General features: G+C 46.3%; 1 protein-coding gene across 2 annotated transcripts; it reads left to right on the top strand.

The window, feature by feature from the left end:
* Positions 1 to 1,291: 1,291 nt before the first annotated feature.
* On the top strand, positions 1,292 to 7,521 carry LOC115046125 (transcription factor Sox-18B-like). Of its 2 annotated transcripts, XM_029506275.1 has the most exons (3): positions 1,292 to 2,108; positions 3,522 to 4,083; positions 4,165 to 7,521. In XM_029506275.1, exons 1-3 carry the CDS (start codon positions 1,727 to 1,729, stop codon positions 4,838 to 4,840), a joined length of 1,620 nt encoding a protein of 539 aa, XP_029362135.1. In that variant the 5' UTR covers positions 1,292 to 1,726; the 3' UTR covers positions 4,841 to 7,521. The 2 variants fall into 2 exon arrangements, with proteins under 2 accessions (XP_029362135.1, XP_029362134.1); XM_029506274.1 differs by having other exon boundaries at positions 3,522 to 7,521.
* Positions 7,522 to 14,503: the final 6,982 nt, after the last annotated feature.

Genomic DNA, 14,503 nt, shown 5'->3' with positions numbered 1-14,503 from the left:
GAGCTGGGCGTGGGGAGGAAAGTCAGTGTGTGTGTGTGTGTGTGTGTGTGTGTGTGTGTGTGTGTGCAGGGGGTAATTATGTTGTGGTGGAGGAAGGGGGTTGGTGGATGGGGGGGGGTCATGTCCTTGGCAGACAGACAAACACACCACATATAATATTCATCTTAAAACAACTTCAGTGATTCACCTCAGAGACTTTGAATCAAACAGACCAATATTTTATGTTTTTTCTTTTTATTGCAGGAAATAATTTTATCTGAGAAACGATTTTTTATCATAGCCGATCTGCCGTCGGTCCGTGAACGCATCACGTCGCCTTCAGGTGACTGATCCTTAAACACGTGACGCGACGTGACGCGTCACGTCGCCACACGTCACGTGAACTGTCGTCCTGTGTTTTAAAAAGTTATTAGTTCTCTTCTTTCCTTAGTTCACTCCATCTTATTTCTAAAAATAAAATCGTACAAAAAAAAAGGTAAAAGTTGAACACTTTCTTCTTGTTTTGTCCGAACAACAACAACAACAACAACAACGATGGCAGCCCTGATATTTGAATCTGAAACTGATCGATAATGGAAATTGTGGAGTTGTGGAACATTATAAGTTGGGGGGGCATTTGAGTGTCTGAGTCTTTTTCGAGGAAACTGCCCCCCCCAGTTACCCCAACGATGAGTTGTTGTTAAGTTCAGCCACTAATTGCTCTGGTTGGGGCCGCGGTCGACAGTTACTGCTGTCAATACACACTCAAATAGACACATGCATGCTTACTGACACGCACACGCACACACACTCATATATATATAGAAACATAATACGTGTGTGTGTGTGTTAATTCTGACTTAATTATAAACGTTCATGCATCTGTGCATTTCTGTGAGTGTGGGAGCTTCTGTTTGTGTGTGTGTGTGTGTGTGTGTGTGTGTGTGTGTGTGAGAAGCTCCACTCTCAGTTGGGCAGAAACAATGGAACCTCTCTGATTACATCTCCCTGTATGTGTGTGTTCAATGTGTGTGTGTGTGTGTGCATGCAGAGCTTCGGGGGGAGGAAAGGGTGGCGGTCGCAGCGGAGGAAAGAGGGAGAGGCAGCGTTTGGACCCCCCCCCCTCCCCCCCTTGTGCCCTCTCTCCCACACACAGACACACACATACACACACTTGTTCCTTCCCCTCGCACCCGCCTGGCGTCTCATTGGTTAAATCCCCAGCTATATATTTATCTGATTGGTCAGGGCGGAGTATATATACTCAGCGTGGGTCGGTTAAGTCTGGCCACAAGTTTCAAAACTTTCAGCCGGGACAGACAGACGTGAGAGAGAGACAGCGAGTCGGACGGCCCGAGTGACGAAGGGGAGTCGAGCTTTTGGACAAACCGCTGCACCGCACACTCCAAACAAGAACTGTTGTCTTTGAGAAAAAACAAAAAACAAAAAGAGCGGAGAAAAGAAAGAGGCAGAGTCATTGTGGATCGTTTTCAGGGGGAATATCCGGCACCACAACTTGTTTGTTTTCTCTTTCTTTCTCTTCTTCTCCCTCCCCTCAGATCTCGATGCTTTGCTTTGGGATTTGTGCTCCAAATCCACCGAGTTGCTCTCTTGATCTTTCCCTTTGTTGCCTCAAACTCTTTGAGTTACAAATTCTTTCCAGAACTTTGCAACCCAACAAACTGAGACAGACGTTTGCAGAAACTTGCTCGGACTAAAAGTTTTTGAATCCAAGCCCGGTTCTGGAATGAATTTAACCGAGCCGATGCTTCCAAGCCGGGCGTCCCTCAGGGGCCCCTGGACGTCCAGAACCCCGAGTCCTGCTTCTGATTCCGAAATGGGTTTTGAGCAGAACCTCTCCGGGGACTGCAGCTCGCCCGACGGCCTCGGACTTGGGAACGTGAGGCAGGCAGAGCCGAGGATGACGCCGCTGACGCCCGGTTCTGGGGGACAGAGTCCGGACTTGAGCCAGGCGGGAGGCATGCCAGGGGACGGGAAGGCCGGCGTGGGGGGCGAGCAAAGGATCCGCAGGCCCATGAACGCCTTCATGGTGTGGGCCAAAGATGAGAGAAAGCGGCTGGCCCTGCAGAACCCGGACCTGCACAACGCCGTGCTCAGCAAGATGCTCGGTAAGACAACAACAAAAACCCACAACCACACACAAGAAATCCTTTTTCTTCACAATTTTGGGAAACAACAGATTCTAATTAAATCTAATTAACGCTGCGAATCTTTATGGACGTCACTAACGGACCACATCAGAACCAGGTCTTCGTTTTGTGTAACGAGGCCTTCAACGCTTTATAAACCAACATTTATTAAATTACTTAGAATACAAAATATGTGATTGTGACTAAGTGTTTGAGCAGTTTTTTAAACCCCACCCATCTGCGTCATCTATAAAACTAATATAAACCATGAAGAGCTTCAGGATTATCTTTAAAGGTCTGACACGCAATGTAATTATACAGAAGCACAAACTGCTTTTAATTATTATTCAAAATGATACGATGATTCAAATATTATCAAATATATTTTGCATAATTATCGTCAATTTAAGTTAAAAGCAGATTTTTTATTATTATTGGATATATGATATCCAAACATATTTAATGTTACAGTGAAGGTGGAATTTAATTTGCTGATTTACTTTTATATCTGTGAGCACATTCAGATTATTACTACTACTTCACAAAGAGTGGCATCAGACAATACATAAAAACACACAACTGACTGAAGAACAAATGAAATTTCACATCTTCAGCTTTTTTAGTTTTAATCTCTTGATTCAAAACTTCCGGAAAGTCCAAATTTTTATCAGAAACTCTCTCACCCCAAACTGACCACAACCGCTGTGATGAGGCCACAGAGGCTTTCGCCACCTTAAAGAAGTTAAGGTGGAGTATTAACTGACATAGAGCTGGTCATATGGGGTCAGAGGTTACGGTGTCAGCTCCTCTGGTCAAACTGTGATTTTAAAATGTAAACTGAGGTTCGCCGTCGTGGGTTCCATTCTGCTTTGGAGGCCGACATGTGATTTCTGCACACGACGGCACAAATGTGTGACGGTTACACACGGAGAGCTGCTCGGGTCAGCCGCCGTCTGCAGCTGTGGAGCCGCTCTCCAGCACAAAGCATGACGTTTTCTGGAAGGAAGCTGAACTCTCAAAGCTCCAACCAGAAGACGAGCCGGGAACGTCAGGACGCTCAGTGGCCTGTTTCAGTAGTTGGACCTGGCAGACTTGTGGGGGATTGGAGCTGCTCTCAGGTCCTGCTGCAACTGTCAGGAGAAAACAGAGAACAGAGAGGGTTGTTCTGGAGCCCTCTGAGAATGTTGGTTCAGTAACCAGATAGCTGATCGACAGTTGATCCTGAAACTGAAAGTCGCCTTTTGAACGTTTGCTTCTTTATTTTAAGGCCAAATAACGTCTTAATTTCCAGGTTAATCACTGTGAATGACAGTTAGTTAGAATCTGCTGATGATGATGATGTTAGAGGTGAAGCTTTTCTTTAATGGATGTCATGTACCTCGATCCTTTCAGGTCAGTCGTGGAAGGCTCTAAGCGCTGCAGACAAGCGACCGTTTGTGGAGGAAGCGGAGCGGCTCCGTGTCCAACACCTCCAGGATCACCCGAACTACAAGTACCGGCCTCGCAGAAAAAAGACCACCAAGAAACTGAAGCGGGTCGAGCCAGGCCTCCTGCTCCACAGCCTGGCCCAGGGCGGCGCTCCAGGCCTTGGATTGGGACCCAGCGTCAGCCCCCTGGGTGCAGAAAACATCTCTGGGGGTTCTGCGTACGGACATCCATCCACCCACCACCATCACTCCCACCACCTGCTGCCCTCCCTCGGGCACTTCAGGGACCTCCAGGGTCCGGGACACCCGGAGCTGGAGAGCTACGGCCTGCCCACTCCGGAGATGTCTCCCTTGGACGTTCTGGAAGACGGAGCCGGGGACTCCGTGTTTTTCCCCCAGCATATGCAGGAGGAGGCGGGGATGGGAGGTTGGAGCGGGTACCACCACCACCTCCACCCCCACAACCAACACTACAGCCATCACTACAACAACCACAGCCACCACAACTCCATCCACGGCGCGGTGCCGCACGCTCAGGCCTCCGGGATGAGTATGACTTCCAGTTTGAGTCCAGGCAGAAGCTCCAGAATGAGTCCCGTGGAGTCCAGCATGACCTCCAGCATCAGCTCCGTCACGTCCGTCATGGTGAACTCGGTCAACTCCAGGTTAAATCCGGCTCATGCCTCCAGCCACCACATCGCCTTGAGGAGTCCGTTGAAGTGTCCTCCGTCTCTGTCCTCCTCCCCCTCCCCTGTGTCCTTCCCCCAGGCCTCAATCAGCCTCTCCGAAACAGTGAAGTGCCACCCGGCCCCCCTGAGCTCCGCCCCCGTTGGCTACTACGGTCAGATGTACGGAGGTGGCGGCCCGAACGCCTCCCATTTCACTCCCTCCCACCTGGGGCAGCTTTCCCCTCCACCTGAGACCTCCCCCTCTTCCTGCTCATCCTCCATCCCCTCCTCAACCTTCCTGCCCACTATGCACTTAGACCCCCCCAACCCTGAGTCCTCCGGCCACCTGGGGTCCTCCGCCGCCGAGTTCTGGTCCGAAGTGGACCGGCACGAGTTCAACCAGTACGTGAATATGGGGAGGAGTCGAGAGGACACCTTTGGGCTCGGAGGGGGCTGCGTGGGCGGACCCAAGGGCCTGGGCGGGCGCAGCAGCAATAGCGGCATTAGCAGCATCATGAGCGGGGCCGGCGGGTGCGATGAGGGGAGCAGCCCTCTTATATCTGCTCTTTCTGATGCCAGCAGTGCTGTCTATTACAGCGCCTGTATCACTGGATAAAGACTCCACGAGCTCATACCTCCTTCACACTGCACAGTTTGGTTTGGTTTGTTTGAACCATCGTTGGAAAACATGAAGAAGATTAGTTTTGGCTCATACAGCTTTTTTTCAAACTCCTATAGACTCTAATTTAATGAATTCCGTGTCGAAGCATTAGCAACAGGTTTTTAAAAACATGCTAACTGGAAACTGAAAACTTCAGACCTATTGGCTAGCTCACTCATCGTTCCTTCGTAGCTACGGGTTGAAATCAGGTGCATCAAGTCGTTCGCTTCAGATTGTTTGATGGTTGGTGTTTCTGTTTTTCCTGCTGAGCATTTCAGCACGGATGAACTTTATTATGTCTGCCGATTCAAACTGACTACAGACTAAACCTCAACCAGCTCAGAGCTGGTGTGGACGGGAGGGAAGGATTCAGGGATGCTGTCGGACGGTTATGTGAGGGGAAAATGAAATGATGCTTTAATTGCACTGTGCCTCCTTCGGTCACCCCCAAAAATAAAATCTCAGGAGCAGACACACATTCATCGCCACTGAACTCATCTCAAATATGAAACACAATGAAGGACAAACTCGCAGAGAGTGAAAGACTCGATTCAGCCATCTTCTCGGAGCAGAATGGACCCAGACCAGACCGCCGATGTCTCCCACAAACTATCAGGATGTTTTACAGGCCGGGTCTTTTTTTTTCCTTTCTGACCATTATAATTGCTGTTCCCGCTCTATCTCTCAGTCCACAACAGGGCCTCATGTCAAACACCATGCCAAAATCTGGAAGTTTTAAGTTGCTCTGCTTCTTGGCAAACACAGATGGTCCTGATGATTAAAAGATCATTCTGTTTAACCAGCGAGCCTCTCTGGTATAACAAACATATCGCCTGTTCAAACAAAGTGCAGTTTTCTAAAGTTAAAAAATGCAATTTGAGCTCTAAATAAATAACAGAAGACTGAGCTCCACTAAGCTGAGCATTAAGTCCGGTGTGGTAGATATGAAAACATCATCATGTCTCCACGCTGCACATTTGCAAAGTCAAGCAAAAGCGACCAAACACTCCCAGATATCGATGAGCACGTTGACAAAATGCTGCCGTGCCAGAGCTCATTGAAAAACCTGCGGCGTGGCCAGTTTACTGTACAGATATGGATGCTACGCCTCCTGGCAGTATGTGACGGAGAAACTGAGACTATGAAATGTTCTCTTTGCACTGGGTTTTAAAGTCTTAGCTGTATAGAAGGAACACGTGCTGCTTGTGTCCGTGATTTTTTTTTTTTTATTTTTACATTTTGTACAGACTTCTGTTTTTTTGGTGTGTATAATATAGATTCTTGTGTTTTTCTCAAAGGAACATTTGAGAAGAAGCTGCAGCCCAAAGCCAATTAGCCTAGCATAGCATGACGACAGGAAGTACGAGTTGTTGGGTAAGAACGTAGATTTCCTAAAAAGTTGGTGCGCCTCGTGTCTTTATCATCACTAAATGTACAAACCAGAGCTTTAAAATGAGAAGTGGCAGCAGAGGGAGGTATTTACTTTGCTCTGTCAACATATTTACGTACATGTGTGTTTGTGTGGTTAAAATAACTCAGGACTCAGAACTTTGAGAAGCCAACCGATCAAGCCATTTCCATCTTAATTCAGTCTTTATGCTAAGCTAGGCTAATTTCCTCCCGGCTCCTGCTACACGCTTTTCCCACAGACACGACGCTGGTGTCGATTTTTTAACCTCTACGAGTCAAATCATTCAGATTTAAAGGCCTCGGATTGTGTGTGTGTGTGTGTGTGTGTGTGTGTGTGTGTCACAATCTGCCGCTGTGACGACGGTCCCCTCCGGAGGGAAACTTTCCCGCCCACACCAGCGTGGAAATTAAAATGAGAATTTCTGGTTTTGTTTGTGCTGAGAAAATGAAAAATCAACAGTTGCAGCCACTGTCGAGGCCTCTCTGTACGTGTTTATGTAGCATCTATCCCGTAATAGTTTTGTATACAGTTGGAGCAAATCGCAGAAGTCCTTCTACCGGGAATTATCCTGCATCTGTTCTGCATTAGTCCTACAGACAATACTTTTTTTTTGTACATGAAACAGTAGAAGAAAATCGAGTATCTTGTACAGTGAAACCAGCTCTATTTACCACACTGTTCCTTGTGGCTGCCGTCGGTTGAAAACAGAGCAACAGTAGATTTTTCCAAAGGTTTCCTCTGGAGGTTGGAGCCGCAGGGCAGCGGCGGTTCAAGCTTTAAGTATTAAAAAATACTCCTACATCTGCATTTCACATTCTTCTCTGTTGACACTAAACAGAATCTTGTTTCTATTTTAATTTACTGTGACACACAAAGAACATCAGAGACAGGCATTTTTTGGAGCCGTGCAATAACTCTGGACTTTTGGTAATAATTATCTGGATTTAAAAAAAGAAAAAAGAAAGAAAAACAAAACACCCAAGATTTTTCAGGATTAAAACAAAGGGGCATTTTCTCAGCGGTTTTTTAACGACAAATTAAAACCAGGACTTTCCCAGAAGTGTCACTGATGCTTCTAAATCTGTCTGACAGGGATCATCTTTATATTTCCCGAGTTTTGTTTTTGTTTATATTTTTTTGGGGAAGAAAAAAAGTGTAATGACTGTAAATGGATCTGTTCTGTTTTATAAAATAATTTCACAAAATAAACACTTCTGAGGTTGCACTTTTGGTGTGTGAGTCTCTGGTGCAGGTTGAGCCATCACAATGTCCCAGATACTTCATCTGCAAACACTCAACAACATGTCAGAGCTGCTCCAAATATGTGAAGGCTCTTTAGTTCTGCTCACTGCGATTAAAGCCACTTTAGCTCAGTCGAAGGTTTGGAAACGAAAGCTTTTCTACAGATAAGGAAATTAAACGACTTAAAGGGTCAAACAGTGTCGGTTCAGGTTCAAGCTACTTCCTGTTTCCATCATTCCTCCTTCCTGTGAACCTTATTTTTATGAAAATAAAAATGATTTTCACTTTAAGGACACACAAAACAGGCACTTATCGAGCAGAGCTGTAAGAGCTTTAACGTCAACGTGTTAATATTTTCACGCTGCGCCGGAACCGGCCGCCTCATCAGGTCTGCAGATCCGTTTTTTCGAGGTCTAGATGGGCTGGATGGTCCGGCTCGAAGGTGGGGAGGAAATCCTGCTGTTTTTTATATGGTTGTATTGTTTTCAGGATGGGGGAGCAGCGAGACACCTTCCTCACATCGACACGTTAACGATCTCTGCGTCTGATAATCAGGAAGTGCAGGATTTTCTGTTTTGGACAATTTGACCTCTAAATGTTCAGATGAGGAGGTCACAGAGTGCTTTAAAGGTCTGAACTCTAGTGACCATCACAGGGGGACTCCGCTGGTCGTAAAAAGATGTCAGATAGTGTTGAAGTCTATGGGAAAACGCCCCTACTTCTCTCTTCATTTATTTCACTTCCTTCAAATATGACAAAAAAAAACCAAGATGGCTGATTTTACAAGCCAGTTGGTGACATTTGAGTTCGGGCTGTTATCTGAACAAATCATTGTAATCTTTGTACTTCGTTTGAGGTTTCCCATGTTATTGTTTGTGTTGTTTTATGATCGACACCCACACAACCAGCTCTGATCGTGACTGCCAACTTTTGCTTACTCAAATTTATCACCGACAGGAGTCCAGTGAAAGAGGAAAGGTTGAGCTCCGTCAGCTCTTGAGCCCCCCAGGTGGCCGATGAACCGCCTCCCTGATTTAATCGACGGCCTCTCTGGTCCCAGCTGAGTAAATTAACAGAACCAGGACCAGGACCAGATCCTACAGCTCAAAACCGAATCCAGCTGGAACCTTTTCTGACTAATTTTGTCTCAAATTTTAGCACCAAGTTTGATTAATGAGATGGTTTTTGGAACATAACAACACTTCAGATCTGCTTTCGTTTACTTTTAGCTTCACATCCTTTCTGCCGTGATAATACAGCAGAGCAGCATCTTCCAGTGCAAACACAGTATTCTCAGTGTATTCACGCATATTTTCCAAAGTCCACCATGACCGCTGTGGATCTGCGTCCTCGTGTCTCCCCGGTTTGGATGGAAATGAGGAAGAGGAGGAAAGAAAAGAAAAGGGAGGGGTGGGAAACAATCGACTCAGTGTTTGTGTGGCCGTCCTCTGTGATCTGCTCTGATTCTGTCCTCTCCAGGTTCAGATCCGATGTTAAACGAGTTTGGCTCGTCTGGGACAGCCACCCCCCCCACCCCCACCCCACCCTGCCCGCCAAACCTCTGAGCAAACCGCTGTCGGACTCAAAAGAAAACATATGAAACAAGGAAAAACTGTTCTCTCGCTTCAGTCTTTCAGTCTCGTTTTATTCCCAGCCACTTTAATTTTCTTCTTCTTTCCCACCAGTTTTATTTTATGGTTTATCACTTTTCCACCAGCACTTAAAAAACAGTTTCATCTCTCTGTTCTCACCAACCTACTCATCTCTTTTCACTCTTACTCTTCCTGAATCCTGAATCAGCTCACCTCGTTTGCAGTTTTCTGTCATCCTTCATCTGATTGTCTTTTCTTTTTCCTCCCCGTCTCAGCTGTTTGTGTCGCTTGCCTCCAAACTTCATTCTTCATTCCACCAGTTCCACATCTGGCCTTTCATCTCCGTTCTTCTCTTCTGCCGTTTCACCCCATTTACCCCCAATTACCCCCCCACCCCCCCACCCGTCTGACACTATTAACGTTTCCATGAGATTCAATTATCTCTTTGGTTGCAGAACAGAAAGTTTTACACATCTTAACTGGGCTGTAAAAAACCAAGCTTGTGATTGTGTGTGTGTGTCTGTGTGTGTGTGTGTTTTGCTACACAGGGTCAAAATGTGTGTGTGTGTGTTGGTAAAAGGGTTTTTAACAGTGTGTGTGTGTGTGTGTTGCTGAGGTAACTAACTGGAATGTGAACAACGAGGAGGAAACTCCTGTGGAAGTTTGGGATGTTCGGAAAGGGTGTGTGTGCCTCTGTGTGTGTGTGCGTGTGTGTGTGTGTGTGAGGCGAGAGGAAGAGGTGTATATTTTTGTGGGAACACCTCACCCTCTGCTTGTTACCCTGACTGGAAAAGATAACACAAGCCTGGATTCCCCTTTTCTCAGCTGGAAATTAACACACGTGAGCCTGCAGTGTGTGTGTGTGTGTGTGTGTGTGTGTGTGTGTGTTCAGGGCCTTCTAACAGACTTTACTTTCTGCTCGTATCGGTCAGGTATCGCTCTGTCGTTATCATGACAACCTAACAAATCTTTGGGTCTTTTCAAAGTTCCTGCCTGGTTATGAAAACTTCAAAAAGTTTCCCAGAATGCACTTTTTTCCGACCTCCGTGAACGTGAACATGGATTACTGAGCATTTTTAAAATCAACAATTAAAAAGAAATTGGAGAGCGAAGACGCATAAAAGAGGGCAGAGTTTGTTTCTTCCTTTCCTTATAATTAAGAGTTACTGCAACGTTTTGAAACAAGACTAACCCTCTTTGACTCACCTCAGCTAATAAAACCTGCTCAGTGTAACTGAGAAAAGCAGCTCAGATAATAAAGACAAATGCATGAATGTTTCCTTCTTCTCCAAAGAAGAGTTCCTCTCATGTGTTTGGGTCGTTTCTATCTTTATCTGGTCAGGAGTTCTGCTCAGCAATGATGAAATATCTGATGTCTTTATTCTGTCAGGACAGTAAACTCAGACTCCATTTATAGGGGATGAGGATAAGAAGGGGTGTGGATATTTCCTGGAAACAACGCTGCGCTTACAAACGCAGAAAAAGTGTTTTGTACATTTCTACGTACACAGTAATCATAGTTTGGTGTGTCCCTGTTGTTCAGAGAAACGTTTCCAAAACAGACTCTACGTTAACGTGTCATCCTTATTGCTGATTTCACATACTTTGGCTGGACGTGACAACACAAACCGCACGACAACAGGAGCGCTGCTGTTTTCAGACTTCATGGAGAGTTTGTTGTGGTGAACGCCTGTCGCATCCACCTACGGCGACGTATAACCGTGTCGTGGTCACTCTCATCTCTGTGGGGGGACGTTTCCCCCACCGGTCACCGTCAGGAGGGGCAGGAAGGAGACATTAGATTAACCCTAAACATGGAATTGGTGATTGTGAATCCACCAGAGCGAGAAACAGACGATGAAGATACATATCGAGATGGACGCCGAAGAAAATATGGAACGGAGGGAGCAGCAGAAAGAGTGGAATTTGGACGTCCATGTGTCTGAGGGAGAGAGAGGGAGAGAGAGAGAGAGAGGGAGAGAGAGAGAGAGAGAGAGAGAGAGAGAGAGAGAGAAACAGAACAAAAGAGAGAGAGGGAGAGAGAGAGAGAGAGAGAGAGAGAGAGAGAGAGAGAGAGAGAGGGATTTTCCCGTCTCTTTCTGTCTCTGTGGTGTTTTATTGGCCACATGTGGTTAGGATGTCAGATCAGCCACCGCAACTACACACTCACTCTGTGTGTGCGTCTGTGTGTGTGTGTGTGTGTGTGAGCTGCGGTCGTCCATGTGTGTGTGATTTCACAGACTCTGATCTGAGATGACAGCTGGTTTACACTGTGAATGTGTTTCTGAGTTTGTGCAACTTCTCAACTTCTTTGTGTACACTGTTATGTATACTATCATGGTCTCACATAAAGGGTGATGTGTATGTTGTGTGTGTGTGCGTGACCAACCTTTCTTTTTTCTGTGGTAGTGTGTGTGTGTGTGTGTCACAGGAATTGATGACAGATACAGCCCTGCCTCAGCGGTTTGTCAGTGAATCTCTTTTTGTGTTTGATTTTCTTTCTGTCACACTTGTTGCTTTAATGAAAACATCTTTAACACGACGACTTCACTGTGAAACATTCTTCTTCCTGAGTGAAGATCATCGTCGGCCCGTCAGCTGACACTAATCACAGATGATTGTTTGTAGTTTCGAGCATTCCGGCGTTATTTGTGTGTCGCTTCCTCGCTCCTGCCAGCTCACCTCCTCACCTGATGTGAATCCTGCTGTATAAATAGCTCGGTCTTTCTCTCCGGTCCAGTTCTGCTCTCGGTTCCTCTCAGTCTCTGGTCCCGGACCAACTCCGAAAGCTCTCCAACCAAAACCTTCTGCTCACCCGAAGCCTGGCCCGGTTTCCCAGCACCGGAACAAAATCCGTCTGTCTCTGCTCCGGTCTGCTCATCTCTCCTGCAGCTGCACAATTATCTTCATATGAGGACACAACAGTAATTTAAGGAGGAGGAGCTAAAAGTTGTAAAACATTTCAGATATTGATGTGAAAAAGTCGTCTCATCGTGTTAAAACACTTTGTGTGTGACCTCTGACCCAGCAGAGTAAAAACTTCGCCGTCTCGGCCCCCCAGCGAGGAAGCGAAAGTGTTAAATCTTTTCTTATTTCTTATATTTATCTTGACCATCGTCTGAACTCCAGGCGCTCTGGATGGACGAATGATGTCATGGTGGGGGGGGTCTCTCCTTCGCTTCTATGCTGCAGGATGTCAGGCTTTCTCTCTACCAAACCCCCACTGCTTCCTGTTTCCTGTCTCTGCAGGAAGTAGCTCTGCGTCCACCTCCTGTCGGGGTCGGGGGGGGCGCCGCTGACAGTTTCACAGCTTGTAAGACTGCGTGAGGTCACCGAAACAAAACAAGCTCGATCCAAAGGTTCGACCCTCAGAGCTCCTCCTCTGTTTTTTGGAAGGAGAGCAGCAGACGAGATAAAAGCTGAAAACGGGAAAAAGATGGGAAAACATCAAACACGAGGTCGAGGACAACGACTCGGATCAACCCAGACTCTGCCGCTCGTTAACTGCGGAGCATAAAGGAAGTTTTGGGCTTCGCGTTTTGTCGAGTGTAACACAACAGTGCACAGGAAGCACAGCGCGACCTCTGACCCCAAGTCAAGCTGTCTTTACTTTTAATAGACGCATATCTGGCCACATCACCAATTTTTCCTCTCTCCACTTCCAGCTCATTTCCTGTTTTCTTTCGTTTTTTCTGCCTCTCCTGTCATTTTGACTTTCTGATCGTTCCGGACTTCCCGCTCTCCACGTCCCTTCTATTTTCTGTTCTCCTCCCTGCTTGTCCCTCTTCCTTCTTTCTTTCCATCCATCTAATCCTTTCTCCACCCTTTCTGTCATCCCTCATCTCTTCCTCTCCTCTGTTGTCTCATTACGTCTCGAGGCCACAGCCGCCATCTTTTCCTGGAGCCGCTGACTGCAGAATAAGTGAGTCATCTCAAACGAGTTAATTTAAATCAGACAAAATTCCCATTTTTATCTCATAAATCTTCCCTGAATCACCCAGAAAGATGAAATATATTCATTTATTAAATGCCAAAAGCCGAAGTCTCTTATTTACAGGAGAATTCATTCAGCCACAACGAAGCTAAGCTAAGTTAGCTTCTCAGATTAAAGAGGTGGGGGGGGGGTCAACGGTCTGGACTGCTTTTGGCTCGTTTGCAGGAATGGAAATGCCCGACGAGGCTCCTCGGTGGAAGTGGATCAGAAAGGATTTGGGCTGACTGAAGACCAGATCTCTGATGGTTCCACTGAGCACAAACAAAGACAGAAAGAATCCAGACCTGGATCGGGCCTAAAAAAAATTAATGAGGATTCATCGAGAAAGAACCGGAGACCGGTCCACGTTGGTCAGACTCTTATTTTGGAGGAACTTCTCTAAATTTGGCACAAACACACAAACATGGTGGAACAGTTTTGGGGGTCAAAGGTTAAGGTGACAACGATGTGGCCTCGTGGAGGAACTACTTCAGACAAACATTCATCCGGACTGATCAAGTGTTAGTGGCCGAAGGTCAAAGGTCAAAGGTTTTGGCGACATAAATGTTCACAAGGAATCAAACACTACCATTAGATAAGAACTTTTACTGTACCACTATGGAGGACAGTATATATTCCCATTGAAGTGAATGGGAAAAAGGCCAGACAATCTCAGTCTTCTTCAAACCAACGTGATGTTCAAACATCATCATCATCATGGGAGTCGTAAAGTGGTAGAAATATTTTAAATTCATGAGGTGAATTGTACCGTGGCTGCCCCCCCCCCCGTTCTGAGGACTTCAGGTCTCATCCTTCCAGATCAGTTCAAACATGAAACTTTTATTCTCCCTTGCTTTCTTCTTCTTCTTCTTCTTCTTCCAATATCCTCCATCTAAACGCCGACATCCCTCTCTCCTCTGCTTCCTTTCCTTTTATTTGTCCTCCCTCTCCTCCCCCCTTTGCCAGGAGCCAAGGTGTGGGTGTCAAACCTCTGCGGTCTGCTGGTTTGGTGGCCTTGGCTTTGAAGGGTTTGTGGGTTGTGGGTTCAGATCCCGGGCAGACCTAACCGCCATCCTTGACTGGTGGAACCCATCTATCACCGTGGAAACAGGCAAAGCAGCCAATCAGTGAGCCAGAATCTGAATCAGCAGGAATCCAGAAATGTGTAGTTTTGTTCTATTTGTAGTTACTCGTTGTTGCAAACGGTTTGAGCGTCTGAATGTCGAAGTTTGGCGTCGTGCTTTAAAAACTGGAGCAGAATGTGATGAAAAAGACACAATGTGGAAACGGCAGGAAGACGTAAAAAAAAAAAAATTGTCGATTGGGAATGAGAAAGTTAAAAAAAGATGAAAATGTGACGATGAAGGCAGAAGGGGAGAAAAAAATGTGAGAAAATGTGA

Source organism: Echeneis naucrates, chromosome 7, assembly GCF_900963305.1.
Source record: "Echeneis naucrates chromosome 7, fEcheNa1.1, whole genome shotgun sequence".
NCBI lineage: Eukaryota > Metazoa > Chordata > Actinopteri > Carangiformes > Echeneidae > Echeneis > Echeneis naucrates.
This window is presented reverse-complemented; position numbering and strand designations above follow the sequence as displayed.

Excerpts from the sequence above, each read along its gene's own strand:
- LOC115046125 (XM_029506274.1), top strand. The coding sequence starts at position 1,727 with ATGAATTTAACCGAGCCGATGCTTCCAAGCCGGGCGTCCCTCAGGGGC. Across the intron at positions 2,109-3,521 it reads CGTGCTCAGCAAGATGCTCG|GTCAGTCGTGGAAGGCTCTA; the intron begins GTAAGACAACAA and ends CGATCCTTTCAG.